This window comes from Rhinopithecus bieti, unplaced genomic scaffold (genome assembly GCF_001698545.2).
Source record: "Rhinopithecus bieti isolate Rb0 unplaced genomic scaffold, ASM169854v2 scaffold_35077, whole genome shotgun sequence".
NCBI classification, from domain to species: domain Eukaryota; kingdom Metazoa; phylum Chordata; class Mammalia; order Primates; family Cercopithecidae; genus Rhinopithecus; species Rhinopithecus bieti.
The window spans coordinates 105,648-119,887 of NW_016814799.1; the positions used below are offsets into that span (position 1 = coordinate 105,648).

Consider the following 14,240-nt stretch of genomic DNA (forward strand, 5'->3'; position numbering starts at 1 on the left):
GATTGGGTAACTACCCTGGCACCCTAGAACCTTGAAATGATCTATGAACCAGGGAATGCTTTGAATAAAAGGATTTTCAGAAAAATATGCTAGTCTACCTTACTAACTCTGAGTTTAAGCAGAATAAAAAATTGTAGGCTAAGAAGCCTCTCAAGATACTGAATTGCCACACCATTGTTCTCCTTAGTGCTCCAAAAGCCAGTTTCTGGATGATTATCTTCAAATACATTTCTTAGTGCTATAAAAGCAAAAAATTAAGATTACATTTGATAATTGGTATTCATGCTCACATTCTCCAGGAAACTCATTTTATCATTTGTTTTCATATAACAACTACATGTAGCCAAAATAGAAAGTGTCATGCATAACTTACCTAGTAAGTTCAATATCTGTTTTGTTTAATAAGGATCATAAAATTAGGTGTTTTATGATGTGATGTCACCCAATCTCTGTCCTTTTGCTCAGGGAGAATCTGGAGAACAAGGTGAAAAGGTAAGAATGATTCTGCCTGTATTTCTTTCTCCCTACTCCCCACCACCAGCATACCAAAGAAGTACCCAAACTAAACTGTATGCGTGAATGGATGGATGAGTGGGTAGATTAATAGGTAGGTAGGTAGGTAGATAGATATAGATATATAGATATAGATATAATGACCCCTGTGTTTTTTCAAACTGTTAATTAGTGGAAGGAGGAAATAGTGTGATTCTTATGTATAGACAAAATTTGGGTTAAAAAAAAGTTTTAAAAAATAAAAGAAAGGTGCCGATGTACCTTCAGAACAAATATTTAAAAATGAAGAGAAAGAGAACAAATTTAAACATTCTGTATCAGGCTTTTAAATGGGTTTCAAAAATCCTTAGGCCTGCAAAATCTGGTCTGCCTACTTGCTAATGCCGTTCTAATACTTTTCCAAGCACCCGCATCTCTCTCTACTGCTTCTGATGTCACTAGGTTAAATGGATACAGATGTTTACCTGCAGCAATTATCTGAAGGTTGCCCACAAAGAATTCCCATAAAAACCAAAAAGAGAAATAGGAAAAGCAGAGTGTTAAATTATCCTAGACTCTTTTCCTTACTTGGGCCTGTCCTGATTATTTTTAGGCTCTGATTGCTTGTTATGATACTTATTTTCCTGGTTCTCATGCTACTTATTTTAATAGTGTTTGAAAAATATGCTGAGTAGGAAACTACCAAGTTACTGCATCATGCTCTTCGTAAGTGATATGGTCTTTCTGACAAATGAGTTTTATAACCTCTAATCTCAAAAGAAGTTTATCTAAAGATCAAGAAAATTCTTGATTACAACTGTATTTTCAACATTGTAAAGAAAACAAAACATTAGTGGAGGGAGAGCAAAATATGTGGGTGGAAAGGGCAGTCTCCTGAGGAGGCAGTTCAGTTAAACCCTTCGCTTTGCAATTACTCTCTGCCAGTTTCCATACTAAGAAGGTTTGTTTGTTTGTTTTGTTTTTTAATAGAGGGATTTTGTGCAATTTTATAAAAGCATGCAAATCAACTGCCTATCAAAGGTCCCTCATAACACATTACTAGGATATTTATTTAGCATCCAATCAGTTCATGGTAATTAATTTGAAATTAATTAGTCACTGGGTGACTCTTTTGTGTAGAATTTAGAAGGGAAAAAGAGCAGTATCAGCACCATACCAGGCGTTCATCAGAGAAAGTGTCCCAGGCTCTCGTGGCCTGCCCCAGTGTATTCGTCACCGTAAACAAATGCCCAAGCAGACTGACTTCATGCTTATTTGAAAGAATAAAGCAAAATACAGAGAAAAAGTGAAAGTCTCCCTTCCCAACTTCCTTTCTCCCCTCTCCCAAGAAAGTTATGATCAATAGTTTCTGTCCTATTTTGAGAAACTTTTTAAGTAATAGAAAAGTGACTGCATTCCAGCCTATAGAATATGTGAATAGTAATGCATTGTTATCATTAATAGCTTATGATGTGCCAGATACTGTCCTAGTTGCTTTCCACACAGTGTAGCACTTATTTCTTATAACTGTGTAAATTATCCTTTCCCTTACATTGCACGGGAGAAACCTGATGCAAAGAGAATCTCATTTGCCCAGTAGGTGCTGGAACTGGGCTGTCTCCCTGGCTCCAAAGTCCATAACATTTCCACATAACATATTGTAAGACTTATATTGAAGAATTCAGAATTGAAGGAAGAAAGCATGGATAATAAACGAATGCTTTATTTCCCTAATGCATTGTTCTGTAGGCAGAAAAGAGATGTCAGTGAAGGAACAGGCATAGAAAGTCTCAAAATAACAATTAAAAGCATAAACTATGATTTTTTATATTTTTCTAGTAAAGCATAAAACATTCATTTCACAAGTGCAAACCATGTAGGCCTAGATAAATAAATATTCAGTCCACAGATTTTGAGGGCCCTGTCATGTACTTTGAGGCCCTGGAGATTTGAGATGGAGACAGGGCAGGATTTATACAGATGGAAAGGGAAAGAGAGGCGAGGGATCCAGGTGACAGAAATAGTATGAAGGAGGACTCAGAGGTGGTAAGGCCCATGGCATATTCAGAGAACTGTCAGAAGAAAACCTTTGTTTGAGTGGAACTTTGAGGAGAGACAGAATTAAGGAGGCTTTAGGTGCCCAAATAAGGCATTGGAAGATAGATAAGCAAGTGTCTTCTGTTAATACTGTGGAATAGTTTAAAACTGTTCAGCCGTGTTCGTTGTAGTAAAATTTCTTTTATTGATATCAGACAACTGGTCAAGTATAAATACATTAGCTCTATAGAGCATTTGCAACAGATTTTAATATCTAGTGTTCATGAAAGAAAGCTTAAAATAATGAAAAATACTCTTTGCTTAATGTCACCAATGTATTTTACATGTGTCACTTGTTTCCCCTCCTCAGGGAGACGCTGGAGAGAACGGCCCCAAAGGTGACACAGGTGAAAAGGTACAGTTTTGTAAGATATGAAAGGGTACATATATGAGCAAGAAATTTTATTTCAAGTTATATGAAGATGTGAGATTTTTAGAGAGATGAGTGAGAGTTGCTAAATATGAAAAGGTCAGAGATCATTCTCCAAGATTAGAAAACATTTAAATATTTGATTTATAAAAGGTGATTATTCCACAAGCTCCTATCCACAAATTAAAACATTTCAAAGTAAAATGATATATCAAAAATTATAGAAAATGTATAGCTAAGTTTTCATTAATATGGCTTTCAAGGAATTAAAATACTTATTCATGTGTAAATGGGACGCTCCCTTTATACTCAGAGATATGAAAATAGAGACCTAAAGTGATTCAGGTTGTACCAGTTTCAGGAGAGAACATGTCAGAGAATTGGAATGAGATTTAAAAGTCTGATTATAAGGCATAAGAATGATATAATGGACTTTGGGGCCTTGGGGAAAGTGTGGGAGGGGGCTGAGATTAAAAGACTACACATTGGGTGTTGTGTATACTGCTTGGGTGATGGGTGCACCAAAATCTCGGAACTCGCCACTAAAGAACTTATCCATGTAACCAAATGCCCCCTATTCCCCCCAAAACCCATTGAAATAATAATTTTAAAAAGAACAGGAAAAGAAAAGTTTGATTATAAGTTAATGTCACTTGATTAGACCCTCTAATACAGTCTTGAAAATTTACCTCAATTCAACTTCCACTAAATCTGGATATTTTGTCAGGCTTCATATTCTTCCCTGGGCAAAGGGTCTTTTAAACCATTACTAGCATTTATACTGCAGTAGCTTTGTGGCTTGTCTTCTGCCTCCTCTCTTCTTATTTTTCCTCAGTCTATCATTACAGCTTTTGCTTGGATTCATACTTTATAGATACCTCTGACATAGGAAAGTTGTTATACTTCACTTGTGCTATGTTTTAAGGATTAAGAAGATCTTTTAAGAAATTGAAAATAGAATAAAGTCAGATGGGTTTTAATTTAAATCAAGCTAAGTAATTGAGTGATGAAGATGTATTTATTTAGCCTTACAGTTGAGACTTTGGAAATTATTCCACTTTGAAAATTATTACAGTACAGATGGATAATGGTTAGTCATAAAAACATAGCCACAAAATAAAAAGAAATTTATCTTTTTTCTTCTCATAAATATTAATATAAATATGGCATGTGTGGTAGGAGTGAATTAATGTCACCAAGTAGCAATTGTATTTATATTCAAGGAGTCTAGAAATTAGAGTGGGCTGTCAGTTTCTTATAGATCTGTGTTTCTCAACCTCAGCACTATCATTGACATTTGGGGCCAGATAATTCTCTGTTATGGGGCCCTCAGATGTTTAGCATCATTTTTGGCCTCTACCCACAAGATGCCTATAGCACCTCTGAGTTGTGACAATCAAACATGTCTCCAGGCATTGTCAAATGTTACCTAGGGGACAAAGCCACACACCCACAGTTGCATATCACTGCTATAGGCCCATTTTATTTATCTGCCAACTTTAAGTATCGTGCTGCAATCAAATATGGCATGAATCTGTTTAATACAAATGAGACCAATGATATACCCTGATTACTCTCAAAGTCAAAATTTGAAACCCTAAATATATAAACCTGGTGTTACATCTAACTTGCTTGTTTTTGCTTAAAAGCAGAAGTCAGTAAAGTGCCAGAACATAAATATTTTAGATTTTGTGGGCCATGTGGTCTCTGTCACAGCTACTCAACTCTGTTGTTATGGCATGAAAGCAACCATAGACAATACATAAACAAGTGAGTAGGCTGTGTTCCAATAAAACTTTATTTCTGGACACTGAAACTTTAATTTCATGTAATTTTCATGTGTCATGAAATATTATTGTTATTTTGATTCTTAAAAACCATTTTTAGCTCCTGGGTCTTGCAGGTGGCCAACTGAATTTGGCCATAGTTACCAACCTCCACTTAAAAGAAAGGAAATATTCTACACAGAGGGCAATTTTTTTCAAGTGAAAAAAATTTATACTACATCTGAACTATGCCTATGTGGATTTATGTAGAGAATTTTATGCTTAAAAGATGTCTTTTTAAAGTTTCATTTTTGGAATGTAGGACAAAATTATTTCTTTAATCATATTGTAAAATTAAATTTTTTGCAATTTAATTTTACAATGGTGAAACAGCTTTTTTCTTTGAAAAGACCAAGGTCATCTCAAAGGAATACCGTTCTTATTTTATATATTAATGCAAATCATTTCCCATACTGACTCACACATAATAAACTCTCAATAAATATTAGCTTTTCTTCCCACATGGAAATTGAAATCAACTAGATTGTTTTCTTTTTTTATCAAAAGTTTTATTAGTCAACTGAAATTAAGTATAAGAAATGCTTCAGTTAAAACGGAAATCATTTCTATAAACCTTCAATGGGTCTAAACAGGGGATTGTAAATAGGAATCTGTAATGTGTATAATATGTAATCCGACCTGTAGCATTTATCCCAAGAATGCTGTAATTGCAATATAATTTTTGATGTGTTTTTTTAAACATTTCCTCCTTCTGTCACATAATTTGTTTCCAGCATGTTGGAAACACTCTTCTCATGGCCTTTGTGTACAGTATGTGAAACTCATTCATCGTTTACCAAGTTTGAGATGTAAAAATTTTTTTAAATCCTTCTTTTCTGCCATTGATGTAGTAAATTACGTCATTGATTGACTTTAATAGGAATTTTTTTTCCTTTTGATTCAACTCAGCGCCTTTGGATGGTAAAGTAATCTAAACCTTTCCAGACTGGTCATCTGGAAATACTGTGGAACTATAAAAACCACTAGACTGGGTTTTCTCTGTGGCCAGCAACTTCAGCACACTCTGGCCAACAATCGTGGTACACCCTAGGTTTAAGAGCATAAACCTGCCAAAGATGGAGTTCAGTCATGTGTAGAGTTACTGTCGAAGGATTATGTCCCACTCTTAGGAGTGTTAACCCCACCAACAAATGTAGAAATTGATTTCTTATCTATTTTCTCCTGTGCGAAATGGGGTGTTTGTGCTGCACACTGAATGGTTTGGCCACATCACTCTACTCTTCACAATTCTGTCTGTTGATTCAAAAGCTCTGCCTTCGCTTTCTTAACATTGCCTGTTTTTTTTTCTTTGCTCCCCTCTCCCCCATTTCCATTCCTATGTGTATTCACACTTGTCTTCATCTTCATACTTCACATCTACATAGCAAAGATGCATGTATGAAGTATGAAGTATGAATTATGAAAATGCATCTTTGACTTGCATCCTCTGAGCCTTTTCAGAAGCCACATCATATTTACAGCCAACGAAACTGTCTTCTTTTCATAAAATCACACCTGAAGGCCTATCCCAGTGGGCACTCCTGCACCAATCAGTGCCGGGCCTTCCCTAATTACCACACATCATTTCCATAATTTAGAATACTGTTGCTGTCTGTCCTCCTCCCCCGACTCCTCATCATCACTTCTCTACTTTCTAATCTTACTCATTCTTCAGTCCACTGTAAACTTAATTTATGTCATTTCCCTGGAGCAGCCTTTAGTCTCCTCTGGACTAGGTAGGTCACCTGCTATATGCTCCACAGCACTCCTTATAATTCCTTTGATAGCCATGCATTTGCTTATCGCGTCTTCTGTGCATGCATAGTGACACAGAATTTTCCAAACCTGACAGTCTCTTCCTACACCAGATTTCAAAAAAAAAAAAAAAGGAAAGAAAGAAAAAAATAAATTATCATTCATGCTTTCCATCAACAATATTTTTGCACTACATATATTAGAAAATGATGATTGCAATGCAGGACAAGGACAGGGATTGTAACTGCATTGCTTAATGTTATCTCCCAGCTCTCAGCATCTATTAATAGATATGTCTGGCACACAATTAGTGCTTGATAAGTATTTGTTGAATGAATTAACGAATGATAAAAATAAGTCACTACATTCACTTCATATATCCACATACGCCTTATTAACACACACATATAATTATCTACTGAGTGTTGTTTTGAAAATAATCACAAACAAAAATGGAAACTGTGCTTGAATGAAACATAGTAAAGTCAAATTCATTTATCTAAAATATCTTCTTATAGTATTTCCTCATCTATAACTTACCCTGTAGAAATGTTTATTTCCAAGCCAACTGACTTACGAAGCTAAGAGTATACTTAAGACATAGTTGGGGTTTTTCCCCCTACTTTAATCCAGTATTCATTTTCACTTTGTGGGGAAGGAGGATTATAAACACACACTATTTTATTTCCACTACTTGCAGCATTATCCTTTAAAATGCTTAACTTATGACTGTCTTCCCGCAGTCATGTAACCACTTAAAAGTTGTAAAAATTCCTTGAGATTTCACAGTTCTAAGTCTTTAAAAAAAAAAGAAAAAATAGATCCACTCCTTAGTTGTCCATCAAATTGGAACTGCTCCAGATTTCCCACAAATATATTGCCCTTTCAACAGAACTGTCCTTTTTCTTCCCATCTACTTTTTATGAGAACTAAATCTGTCTTTACTCACATTAAGGGATTATCTGGATGCTTTTCATTAAGAATTGAATTAAACTACAATTAACTACAAGCCAGCTTCTTTGTATTTACAAGTTTAACTAACAGCCTTTATGTCCATGTTGCGTCAAAATGAAATAAGGCCAACCAATTCTTTTCTATTCCAAAAAAAAAAAAAAAAAAAAAAACACAAAACATGGCAGCTGGACATTTAGGAAAGCCCCAATTTTTAGCTAGCTGCTTTGATATCCTTGTTTATTAAATGGAAATAATAATATCTGCCCCCTTTATTTCATGAGAGTTTTGTGAGGTTTAAATGAGACAAAGTAGGAACTTTGTAGAGTCAAAATTGCTTTTATGAATTCAAAGATATTATTGTATAAAATACTGCAAACCTGATTCATTGATGGCTTTCACTGATACTGATGGCTTTCAGATTTAATTTAGTAGAAATAAGTATTCTTTTTATTGGACATATTTATGTTGCTTCCCATTTGGAACTCAATTGGATATTAATGATTGGCAAGAGAAATTAGTCTCATTCTACAGTAAGACAGTATTAGGGTCCCCTTCTTCTTTATGTTTAGTTACATTTTAATTTTCAACAGGAGGTATAGCAATTATAGATGTCAAAGAAACTCACATAACTATCGGTTTACTTAACGAGCTAATTTGCTATTTCCTTCTCTTTCCTAAGCTTTTTTTTTCCCTTCCTAAAGAATTTTACTTTTTGATCCCTGACAACTGACCTGTTTAAAAATTCTTTTGAGATTTGTTCATTCGTTCACCATATATGTATTGAGCATATACTATGGGCCAGGGCACTGAATAAAAATAGATCCAAAATCTGCTCACATTCAACTAACTGTCTAACAGAGAGATAGACAATGAATAGGCAGGAAACATAAATAGTCAGTTAGAAAGTAAGCTGCGGTGGACATGAACAGACCACAATGCTACGGAGTAAGATGTGTGCATGAGGGGCATGCGTCTGATGTGTCTAGGCTAGTTGGTGAAGGGGTCTTTGAAAAAAAGCCACTTAGGCCAAGAATTGAAGAGAGAAAGTGCCAGCCATGGGCAGAGGGGAGAGAAATTGAGGGAGCTGGGCAAGTGGCTCATGTACAGAGGCCTGAGGCCTTATGTCTGTCTCTAAAAGAGATTGATGAGGAGCTTCTGGAATCTAGAACAAGGAAATGGGCCCCCGGAGCTCCTTGAGCATTTGTACAGATGAGACAGCTGAGGAAATCCCAATATGTGCCTCCCTCCTGTGGCTGTTTCTGTTTTCTTGACAGTCTCAAATGACCTTTTCTTTTTCCTTCTAGCATATTCATGAGACAGAGAGGGCTAGAAGGAACTTGAAATTCTAGGCCCTTTGCCGACCTCATTTCAGAAATAAGCAACATTCGCAGCTACCCTCCATATTATTTTCCCCATTAGTTCCTATCTGCTTATTTATAACACGTTTGCTTTAGAGAAGTATTCACACTCCACGAAATCTGGCTGGAATACAGTGCCTTTTAAAAAACAGATTCTGTCTCAAGACTTTCTCTCAGAGCTCACATGTGTCCCCCTCACCCACAAGTCATCCATCATCCTGTAACTTCCTGGTGCCTGAGTTACAATGAAATAAGTGTAAAGCTGGAAAAAACGTGCCCATTGTAACTGTGACAGTGCTTCATGAGGAAAACAAACTGATCTGCTGCGTGGCTTTTTCTAACTCGACATCATTAACCTCTGACTTCGTCTATTGAACCTTGACTTGCTGAAGAGCAAAAGGGTCAGGGAACTCCCAGTAAATGATAGCTGATGGCATTAATAAATTCCAGGAATAGAGAAAGCCAAAAGTTCCATATCCCTAAATTGTAATTTATTGCTTCACAATGTATTTTTAGCACTGTATCCAGGGAAGAAATTCATATTTGTGTTTATTTCACAGAATGTAGTCCTTATGTATCTGCATGTGAAGTAAACTCATGTTTTTAGGAAGTACATTGTTTATCTTGGAAATGTTGACATCTTAACAGCTGAGATATTGGTACAAAGTCTTATGGAGCATAGTTAGGCCCATTAGTCATGAGGTACCCTTTGAGTACCTGTGTTGGTAATGGCTCTCTGGGTGCTTGTGATGTTTCCTATTCTCATAACTTGTGGCATAATCTCTCCTGGGTTTCATTTTAGGGTGACCCTGGATCATCTGCTGCAGGAATTAAGGTAACTATAACCTTGCAAGTGTTTGTTGTACTCCAGGATTTACAGTTCTGATTTTTATAGGCCTCTACTTTCTCTCCCTTTTTAGCAACTTAGGTGGTTATCACTCTGTTCCTATTCTCCTGCAATAATTGGACTTCAAAAGCAATAGGGAATATCTGTGGGAAATTTGATGGGGGTTTAAATAAGAAGTCTTGCATTCTCTTCCCTTTCTGATTGGTTTTTATGGAAATGTGATTTATATGTAATCTATAGGTATATTTACAGCAAAAAAAAAAAAATTAAATCACTATGTCTAATGAGATGTAGAGTCGCAGGATAAAGGAAATAAAAGACATGTGGTTGTAGAAGGGGACTAGGCCATCCCTGTGACAGTGCCCAGAGGCCTAAAGGTTTTAGAAAATTCTTGTAAGACCGTCTTTTTCATCTTCGGTTTTCTTTGGCCAGGGAGAACCTGGAGAATCTGGTCGTCCAGGGCAAAAGGTAATATCTCTATCTCTAGTGTGTTCTTACTGTCTCATATTCACCATTTTATATCTACCATCCACTGTGTAATATGAAAACAATTATTACAAAATGATGTGGTTTTCATGTTTTGCATTACAGAGTGTTATTGGTTATTGTGCATTTTAAAAGTTATTGATGATGACCATAGCACAATGTGCAAACAAACTTTATACATGTAAAAGGATGCTTTATGAAATAAAGTCTGCATATACTTAGCTGTTTGAAACTAACAAAGATCAGGTGGGTTGGAATGCCAACAATTTATCTTGCATGTTTAATGGTAATCTGCATGTTTCTATCTTTTTTAAAATAACTTTTTAATGGAAAAAAGTCTATAATTGGCTGTGTTGCTTTGATGTTTCTATCTAACTGTCATTAAACTGTCTCAATAGTGATGAACAATTCTTTATGAATTATATTCCTTTTCCTATCATTGCAAATGCTTCCATACTGATAATTTTTTATGTGACTTATATCTACTTGTGCCATGAGTGTTGTTATACACACTAAATTTGTTAATGAACTAAATTTTAATTAGAGGCACTAGCCATACCATTTTTTAGATACATTAGTTTTTGGTTTTTGCATTTGTACGTCATTTTAGCAATAAATTAGAGGACATGCAGTGAATCTGTTTAGATTCATACTCTCATTTGAGTCTGAACAGGAAACACATGCTAGCAGTTTATTATCTGAGCATTTGGATATCGATGCCTATACAGTCAGATTTTAGACCACAGATGTAGCTAGCATGTAAATGTGGATTCTGTATTAGGATAAATCTCTTAAAGATCATGACTCTGCCTTTGTCTAGCAGTAGCTGATGTTGTAGATAAACATATGAATAGACAAATAAAATTTACCTCATTAGCAGAAAAGGGAAGAGAGAATAAATCCCTTCTTGTATTTTGGAACCTTAAGATATAGTAAAATAATATTTCCACCTTCTTGAAGTCATTGAGAGGATAATTACTTCATTTTAAACACTTAGGATGAACATAATTTTTGAGGAGGCCTTTCACATTCTTTTAACATTTCTCTAATTTAAAAACAGGTTTTTCTCTTAAAACTAAGAGTCTAAGCAATGACTCATTAGGCCCAGTTTTAAGTAAAGTTGAAACTCTTTCAAAGAGCCTAGCAGAACTCTGCAAATTTTACTATTTATTTTCTAAGATTTCCTATCAGTTCTTTATTTGAGATATTTGGAATTAGTGATACAGAGATCCATGGTCTGCTTTGGTTTGAAAAAACAAGTGATCTTCTCAGGCAATCTAATTTTAGGTCCTTTAGTCTTTCAAATTTAAAGTCTAAGTTTTTACTGCTCTCCAAATCCGTGATTTGCTAAAAAGTCTGTAAGACAGTTGTGTCTCTAAAAAATAAACCAAAACAAACCTGCTATAATCTTGTATAGTTTTCACTGTTTTCAGAGTGGAATATTCAAATGGATTTTCAATTACTTAATAAAATGTTGCCTTATCATAATGATTACTTAGAAATACAGTTTAGATTCATTCTGGAAGTTTATAGATTTACACATGGGAACACTGGATTTCCTTTGCATTGCATTAAAAACCAGTTTTAAACTATACTGAGAGAAGGGGCAGAATCCTTAAAAGCTTACAGTTCTCCTGAATGAATATGTGCCCTAAAGTGAGCATCGTCTTTTTCATTAATATTTAGGCCAGATTCTACCCTTTGATACAATCCCACTTTCCCACAATATTATGACTTCCTTTGTCTAATATCAGGATTTGGCAATACTTAGCCCAAAGTTGATTTAAAAGTAAAGTGGCCGGGCGCGGTGGCTCAAGCCTGTAATCCCAGCACTTTGGGAGGCCGAGACGGGCGGATCACGAGGTCAGGAGATCGAGACCATCCTGGCTAACACTGTGAAACCCCGTCTCTACTAAAAAATACAAAAAACTAGCCGGGCGAGGTGGCGGGCGTCTGTAGTCCCAGCTACTCGGGAGGCTGAGGCAGGAGAATGGCGTGAACCCGGGAGGTGGAGCTTGCAGTGAGCTGAGATCCGGCCACTGCACTCCAGCCCGGGCGAAGAAGGGAGACCCCACCAAAAAAAAAAAAAAAAAAAAAAAAGTAAAGTATGTCCTTGCTTGCTGCTGATGTAGATTAGAGAAATAAACTGAACTGAGTACAGAATTGCTTCAAGAGATCTTCCACAGCATTTTCCTCTCCATTGCAGAACAATGCTGGGGGTTCATTGGCTTTTAGGCTCCTGTGTCAGAGACACCCCAGAAAAGTACAGAATATTGTGACACAGCAAAAAACTCATCAGTTATCTTTCCACTGTGTGGTCTTTTTCAGCATGAGAGTTTGAGATCTAGAGTTATTTTCATAATGTAGGAATAATTCATTGGATTTTCTTTCTTTTATAGCCTCAAGAGTTTACTATATGATTGATGTGTGAGTTGGAGTGTATATATGTGCTTGTAGAGTGAGTGTATAGATTTATAAAATAAGTATTGTTTTTCATCACCTAATTCTTTCCTTCCTAACTTTCCCACATCTTTTAAAATAAATATTTTAATTTTAAAGGAGTAAAATTACTTGATCTCCTATCAGAAGGGCCCCTCCCAGTTAAACTCTCTAGAAATATATAGAGCACTCTAGCAGGGACATGAGGTGAAGGCTGAGTCCTGATTTTGAGGTTCTCCTGTAATGAAGAGTGAAAGGTGAAAGAAAGGGGAAAAAAGCAAAAGTCTAAACCTGAAGGTTAAGCTTTACAGAGATATGTTACACTTTTGATTTATTTTGATATCCCCTTTGAATGGGATAATGAACCAAATCCTAATTATGACCAAGATCTGATCCCAAATTTTGGGCTGTACATCCCCAAATTGAGTTCTTGAGAGAAGCCCCTGAGCCAAGGAATAGGCAAGAATGGAGAAGTTAACTGAAAAGCTATTGCCTAGTTCAGGAGTGTCCGATCTTTTGTCTTCCCTGGGTCACATTGGAAGAAGAACTGTCTAGGGCCACACATAAAATACATTAACACTAACAACAGCTGATGAACTAAAAAAAAAAGAAAACCACACAAAAAATCTCATAACGTTTTAAGAAAGTTTATGAATTTGTGTTGGGCCACATTCAAAGCCATCCTGGGCTACATGTGGCCTGTGGGCTGTGGGTTGGACACACTTATCCTAGTTAGAAGATAACCTTTTATGGTATAAAGACAGAGGATTTATATAGGAAAAAAATGTCTTCCTAAAAATGTTAGGCGGTGTTCCACAAAGGGTAACATTACATGTATTATTTCATCATATCAACTGATAAACATAAACTTGGAAAGGTCAAATTATGAAATATGAAAACTATGAGAAATAAGAATTTCTAAAGTATCTGTTCACTAAAAAATACATTTATTACTTAATACACATACATAGTACACATATGATGTAGAGAAAAGTTAAATGCTCAATCTCTGTAAGTAGTCAATCTACATTATAAAATATTTCATAATGTCTTACACATCTTTTCTTGATTAAAATATGGGTGTGTGTCTATGTATGCATGCATGTTTAAATAAATATCTTTCTTTAAAGTAGTCATTCAATCCTTTCATTTGGTGGGAGGGAAAGTTATGACGAGAACACCTGTTGGACAATAATGTTACAACCTACATATTTCCACAAACGTTTCAGATGGAATGTCTTCAAAAATGAGTTTTGGGGGACTTTTCTGAAACCATACAAAGCTATAGATTTGCCATCAATATGTTTACTTTTATTAGTTGTATATTCTATTGCAATTTACTGTTTTCAAAGGCCTTATACTTTTTTAATATAAAAGAATTTTCAGCAAAAAATATATACAAACTCTTTTCACTGGATCCTCTTAAACTCATGGATTTAAAGGTAAAAGAGAAAGTAAAAGAAGATCAAATATATAATGTTATATCTGTGTGAAATTTAACTACTTGGACATTCTTTGAATGGAATAACAAGTTCTTAATAATCAGCCTTTCTCCTCTGGCTTAATCTCATTTTAGTCTTATTGTTCACAATGCAAACCTTCATTTATATAGTTTC

General features: G+C 35.5%; 1 protein-coding gene across 1 annotated transcript in view; it reads left to right on the plus strand.

Moving 5' to 3' along the window:
- COL25A1 (collagen type XXV alpha 1 chain) overlaps positions 1-14,240 on the plus strand; it is a 200,755-nt gene that overhangs the window by 104,293 nt on the left and 82,222 nt on the right. Inside the window, exons 10-13 of the mRNA XM_017852381.1 lie at positions 466-492; positions 2,900-2,944; positions 9,655-9,687; positions 10,132-10,167. Coding sequence (XP_017707870.1) covers positions 466-492; positions 2,900-2,944; positions 9,655-9,687; positions 10,132-10,167 — 141 coding nt within the window. The remainder of the gene's footprint in view (positions 1-465; positions 493-2,899; positions 2,945-9,654; positions 9,688-10,131; positions 10,168-14,240) is intronic.